General features: G+C 52.7%; 1 protein-coding gene across 1 annotated transcript in view; it reads left to right on the top strand.

The window, feature by feature from the left end:
* Positions 1 to 6,642, top strand: part of NFASC (neurofascin) — a gene marked incomplete at its 3' end in the record, with an annotated part of 32,112 nt that overhangs the window by 12,935 nt on the left and 12,535 nt on the right. The window contains exons 7-12 of the mRNA XM_057387114.1: positions 832 to 943; positions 1,873 to 2,057; positions 2,880 to 3,011; positions 4,294 to 4,437; positions 5,272 to 5,383; positions 5,483 to 5,649. Of these exons, the coding sequence (XP_057243097.1) occupies positions 832 to 943; positions 1,873 to 2,057; positions 2,880 to 3,011; positions 4,294 to 4,437; positions 5,272 to 5,383; positions 5,483 to 5,649 (852 nt within the window). The remainder of the gene's footprint in view (positions 1 to 831; positions 944 to 1,872; positions 2,058 to 2,879; positions 3,012 to 4,293; positions 4,438 to 5,271; positions 5,384 to 5,482; positions 5,650 to 6,642) is intronic.

The following is a 6,642-nucleotide window of genomic DNA, read 5'->3' as shown; positions in this document are numbered from 1 at the left end:
CTGCTGCTGCTGCTGCTGCTTTCCCGCCCGTCTCATCCCGCTTTGTCCTCACTGATCCGGATCTAGGTCAATCATCCCCCTTTCTTAATGGAATTTTTTCCATGAATAATTGATTTTCTCCCCCCGCCAAGAGACCTCGGCCGTGTGCGGATCTGTAGGGAGATGTCTCGTGCCTTCCCTTCATTTTTTTTTATTTTTTTTTTTTCCGTTAAACTTCCCCTCCCGGCCCTAAATGGGTCATTTTGGTGCCTGAGCTGTCCCTTTCCAAGGGGAACCGTCCTTCCAGGGCTCTGGGAAGGTTGGAAAAGCTCCTCAGCACTGCTGGAGCCCCAGGGATGCCCCATATCCCCAAGATCTCAGTGGAAAAGCAGCTCAGGGTTGGAATAAACCCTCCCCATGCCCATTTTTCATTTTGCTCTCCATCACRTGTCACATCCATCAATATTTCCCAATTCCATCCGATTCCAGCCTGTTTTCAAGAGGCAGGGAGGGCAGGAAATGTGGGAGCTGATGGAATGGGGACCGTCCCCGGTGCTCAGCTCCCTCTGCCMCTCCTCTGCCGCTCCTCCTGCTCTCCTCCTCCCCAACTTCCTCTCTCTCCCCTTTTAATTTCCCATCCCAAATTTATTTGGAGCCCTCCTCTCCTTTCCAGGCRCTTTCCCGGGTGAGTTCAGATTCCCGGGATGGCCAGGGAGGTGACATTTTCCGTGTTTTCCTGTCCTCAAAGGAGACTTTTAAAAGCCCCATTTTTTTTGTTTTCTCTATTTTTGTTCTTTTTGTTGTTTTGTTTTGGTTTGGTTTTGTTTTTTCCTTCTCTCCCACCGATTCTAGCCCGAGGGATCACGGAAACCACTCCCAGCTTCATGTACCCGTACGGRACGTCCAGCAGCCAGATGGTGCTGCGGGGGGTGGATCTCCTGCTGGAATGCATCGCCTCCGGAGTGTACGTACCACGGGACGGGTGTATCCCGGTGATTCCCGGTGGGATTCCTGGGATTAGAGTGCGGGATCACCCACAGATTGGGAAAAACGGATCATTCCCTTTTTTTTTTTTTTTTTTTTTTTTTTGTAATGATGCTCCCATGAGCAGAGGAGCAGAGGATTCCAGGTGTTTTTGGACCTTTGTCCAAGGATAATTCTGCTCTGATTTGTCCCAAAATTTGGGAATTTCCCAAAATCCCCTCACCAGGCTGTCCCCACTGATTTGCCTCAAAATTTGGGAATTTCCCAAAATCCCCTCACCATTCTGTCCCCACTGATTTGTCCCAAATTTTAGGAATTTCCCAAGATCCCCTTACCATGCTGTCCAAGGACTGGTTTGCTCCAAAGTTTGGGAATTYCCCAAAATCCCCTCACCAYGCTGTCCSCACTGGTTTGYYCCAAAGTYTGGGAATTTCCTAAAATCCCCTCACCACGCTGTCCCCACTGATTTATCCCAAAATTTGGGAATTTCCCAAAATCCCTTCACCACGCTGTCCCCACTGGTTTGTCCCAAAATTTGGGAATTTCCCGAGATCCCCTCCCCACACTTTGGGGGAGGACATTGATGTCCCCTAGAAGTGTCCTGGGCTCGTGGTCCTGCCCACGCCATCGGACCGTGGTCAGGGATGGGCTTTGGSGKCYCYTCCACCCCAAACCATTSCAGAATCCCACAATCCTGAATTCYCAGGAGGAYCAGRAGGAGAACACCGCTCYGGGGTGTTTGGKGTCATGGTTTAGGGAATGAGGGTGGTTCAGCTGTTGGACCAGACCTTCCCCTGGCTCTGAGGGCTTCCCAGGAGCAGGAATTTCACYGTAATTTCCAAATAAAAACCCTTTCCTCGGGAATCAATCCCTCTCTGGCAAAGCTCTGATGCGCCGCGCTCTCCGCAGACCAGCGCCGGACATCATGTGGTACAAGAAAGGCGGAGAGCTCCCGGCCGGCAAAACCAAGCTGGAGAACTTCAACAAAGCCCTGCGCATCTCCAATGTGTCCGAGGAGGATTCCGGGGAATATTTCTGCCTGGCCTCCAACAAGATGGGCAGCATCCGCCACACGATCTCGGTGAGAGTGAAGGGTACGTCACCTTTACCTTCCCTCTTGGGGACCCGCCCATCCGGAGCCGGGATGGGGACAGGGTGGGGACGTTCCTGGAATGCCTGGAGGGGCGGTGGGGTGGGGCTGGGTGGCGTTAGGGAATTGTGGAATGGTTTGGGTTGGGAGTTTGGAGTTCATCCAGATCTCTGTGTTAACATCTTGGCATTCCCGCGAGGGTTTGCCCATTGCCCTCCCGACATCCCCATTGCCCTTCCCGACATTCCAAATGTGGAATCCCAATGCTGCAGGAGGGGGATTTTCCACCCCAAATCCCCCCAGAGCTGCTCCCAGCTCCGTGTTCAGCTCCCCTTCCCGGGCTGGCTCCAAGGGCACTCAGGGATCTGGGAATTCCAGATGGGTTTGGGTGGGAAAAGACCTTAAATCCCATCCAGTGTCACCCCTGTCACAGCAGGGACACCTCCCACCATCACAGGGTGCTCCAAACCCCGTCCAACCCGGCCTTGGACACTCCCAGGGATCCACAGCTTCTGTGGGAATTCCATCCCAGCCCTCCCCACCCTCCCAAGGAACGAGTCCTTCTCAAAATCCCATCGAAACATTCCCTTTTTCATTTAAATCCTGTCCCAGCTGCCCCAAAAGCCACTGGGGTCTCACTGATGGAAATGGGGGTGGATTTGTGAGGCCGAGGAGAGGGAAAGGGGCATCCACACCTTCACTGAATCCCGAGAACTCCTCTTGATGTCTCTGTGTGATCCTCCCCGGGGGTTCTCGGGGGGCGGTGGGGAGATCTCGGGGGGTGGTGGCACTGTCCCCGTGTCACTGGGCCTGCGGTGTTTTCCAGCTGCCCCCTATTGGCTGGATGAGCCGGAGAATCTGATCCTGGCTCCGGGTGAGGATGGCCGGCTTGTGTGCCGGGCCAACGGCAACCCCAAACCGTCCATCCAGTGGTTGGTGAATGGAGAGCCCATCGAAGGTGAGCGAGGGACAGGCTGGGGCTCCTTCTCCGCAATCCCGGCCAAAATCCCACCAAAATCCCAACCAAGGATCTTGTGGCTGAGCACGAGCCAGTTTGCTTCCTTCTCCAAAATTCCAGCCCAAATCAGAGTCAAGGATCTTGTGGCTGAGCATGAACCAGAGTTTGCTTCCTTCTCCAAAATTCTCGCCAAAATCCTACCAAAATCCCAGTCAAGGATCTCGTGGCTGAGCACGAGCCAGAGTTTGCTTCCTTCTCCAAAATTCCAGCCCAGACCTCTCCAAAATTCTGAGCACAAGCCAGAGTTTGCTTCCTTCTCCAAAATTCCAGCCCAGACCTCTCCAAAATTCTGAGCACAAGCCAGAGCTGCTTCCTCTGCCAAAATCCCAGCCTAAATCCCACAAAAATTCTGGTCAAGGGTCTTGTGGCTGAACATGAGTGAGAGCTGCTTCCTCCACCACAATCCCAGCCGAAATTCCAGCACAAATATCAGCCAAGGATTTTGTGGTTCTTCAAGAGCCAGAGTTTTCTTCCTCCTCCAAAATTCCAGACAAAATCCCTCCAAAATTCTGGTCAAGGATCTCATGGCTGAGCATGAACCAGAGTTTGCTTCCTTCTCCAAAATTCTCCAAAATTCTCACCAAAATCTCAGTCAAGGATCCCGTGGCTGAGCACGGGCCAGAGTTTGCTTCCTTCTCCAAAATTCTTGACAAAATCCCGGTCAAGGATCTCGTGGCTGAGCACAAGCCAGAGTTTGCTTCCTTCTCAAAATCCCAGTCGAAATCCCACCAAAATCCCAGTCAAGGATCTCATGGCTGAGCACGAGCCAGAGTTTGCTTCCTTCTCCAAAATCCCACCAAAATTCCAGCCCAAATCCCAGCCAAGGATCTCATGGCTCATCATGAGCCAGAGTTGCCTCATTCTCCAGAAATTCCGGCCAAAATCCCAGCCCAAATCCCACCAAAATCCCAGTCCCACCAAAATTCCAGCCCAAATCCCAGCCAAGGATCTCATGGCTCATCATGAGCCAGAGTTGCCTCATTCTCCAGAAATTCCGGCCAAAATCCCAGCCCAAATCCCACCAAAATCCCAGTCCAGGATCTCATGGCTAAAGAGGAACCATGGGGTCCTCACCAAATCCCAGCTCATCTGGGACGGGCCCAGTTCACCCAGTGGCATCCAATTGTGACATCACCGGGCTTGAACTGGGCTGAGCTCTGTGATATTATGGGGTGGATTTTCATTGGGAATGCGATTTAAGGAATTTTCCTCGTTCTCGCAGCGTCTCCGCCCAACCCGAGCCGGGAGGTGGCCGGGGACACCATCGTGTTCCGGGATACGCAGATCGGCAGCAGCGCCGTGTACCAGTGCAACGCCTCCAATGAGCACGGCTACCTGCTGGCCAACGCCTTCGTCAGCGTGCTGGGTGAGTCCCGGGCCACCCAAACCTCCAAATTCCATGGAATCCTGCCACGGGTTGGGTTGGAAAGATCCTTGAAGGTCATTCAAAGTTCATCTCGAAAGGGTGGATGCGCTGTGTTTCAGTTACAAGGCGGTGCTGGGTTGTAGGTTGGGCTCGGTGGTTTTTTCCAACCTTTTTCCAATCTTTTCCCAACCTTTTTCCAATCTTTTCCCAACCTTTTTCCAATCTTTTTCCAACCTGGTGGATTCTGGGATTCATCCAAAATTCCATCCCCTCCCCACGGATGGAGAATGGAAATTTCCACYATCWCAGGCTSCTCCAAATCCCATCCAACCTGGCCTCGGACACTCCCAGRGATTCCAGGARYAGCCKCSGCTTCTCTGGGAATTCCATCCCAGCCCCTCCCCACCCTCATGGCGAGGAATTTCTTCCCAAAATCCCATTTAAACTTTCCTATTTCAGTTTAAAATCATTCCCCGTTTCCCTATCACCATACCCTTGCATAAAATTAGTTCTACCTGTTTTTTCCAAGCCCCATTTTCCCTGCAGAACTTTCCACAAGTTTTCCGTGCGTTTTGTTGTTTGCTGCTCTGAGGGGAAGCTCTGGAGCAGTAATCCATTGCCACAGATTCAAACTGGGCAAATCCTGGGAAATGAGTCAGAAAACGAGACTGGAAAGAGAGGGAAGGGGGAAAGAGTGGGAATGGAGAAACTTTTTGGGTTTTGGAAGTACCAATAGGAAWCCAACCCTGAAAAAAACAGGGAAAAAGGCTGGAAAGGAATGACCGAATCAATTTTTTCCTGCTTCTCTGTGGCTGGAATTTTCTCTTTTGGCAGATGTTGTCCCCCGGATCCTGGCCCCYCGGAACCAGCTGATCAGAGTGATCCAGAACAACCACACCCGCCTGGATTGTCCCTTTTTCGGCTCCCCCATCCCCACCCTGCGCTGGTAAGAGCCGCAGCCCATCCCGCTCTGTCCCCACAGGTGGGCAAAGGGAGGGTTTCCCGTTTTTCCTTCCCTTCCAACAGCACTTTGTGGTGTTGGGAGGTTTAAGAACGGCCAGGGGAACACGCTGGACGGAGGCAACTACAAAGCGCACGAGAACGGGAGTTTGGAGATGTTCATGGCACGCAAAGAGGACCAGGGAATCTACACCTGYGTGGCCACCAACATCCTGGGCAAGGCCGAGGCACAGGTCCGCCTGGAGGTCAAAGGTACGGGAAAAAAGGGGTCTGGAACCTGTCCGGATCCCAGCAGGGTGTGAGGGGGCAGTGGATTTTGGGATATAACACCCTTGACCCCATACAGACCCCAGCAGTGGTGTGAGGGGGCAGTGGAGTTTGGGACATGATCCCCTTGACCCCATACAGACCCCATTAAGGTTGCCAAGGGGGCAGTGGAGTTTGGGACATGATCTTTGACCCTGTGCGGATCCCAGCAGGATTCCAAGGGCACAGAGGAGTTTGGGACATAATCCTTAACCCCACACAGACCCCATTAAGGTTGTGATAGGTTCTGAGGATTTTGGGCCATGACCGTTTGTTTGTGATCCCACCAGGATTCCAAGGGGACTTGAGGAGTTTGGGGCATTACCCTTGACCCCATCTAGACCCCATTAGGGTTGTGAGAGGCCCCAAGGAGTTTGGGACATAACCCTTGGCCCCACACAGACCCCATTAAGGTTGTGATAGGTCCTGAGGATTTTGGGACATGACCTTTTGTTTATGACCCCATCCAGACCCCACCAAGATTCCAAGGGTTCCTGAAGAGTTTGAGACAAAACCCTTGATCCCATACAGACCCCATTAAGGTTGTAATGGGTCCTCAGGATTTTGGACCATGACCCTTTATTTGTGACCCCATCCAGATGCCCCCAGGACTGTGAGGGGACTGAGGATTTTGGGCCATGACCCTTTGTTTGTGACCCCATCCAGACCGCACCAGGATTTCAAAGGGACAGAGGAGTTTGGGACAGAACCCTTGACCCCATAGAGACCCCATTAAGGTTATGATGGGTCCTCAGGATTTTGGACCATGACCCTTTATTTGTGACCCCATCCAGATGCCCCCAGGACTGTGAGGGGACCAAGGATTTTGGGCCATGACCCTTTGTTTGTGACCCATCCAGACCCCACCAAGACTTGAGGAGTTTGGGGCATGACCCTTGACCCCATACAGACCCCATCAAAGTTGTGATGGGTCCTGAG

This window comes from Malurus melanocephalus, unplaced genomic scaffold (genome assembly GCF_030028575.1).
Source record: "Malurus melanocephalus ecotype Western Australia unplaced genomic scaffold, MMel_1.1 scaffold_1136, whole genome shotgun sequence".
NCBI lineage: Eukaryota > Metazoa > Chordata > Aves > Passeriformes > Maluridae > Malurus > Malurus melanocephalus.
The sequence above is the reverse complement of the archived record's forward strand: the minus strand, read 5'-3'. Positions and strand labels throughout refer to the sequence as shown.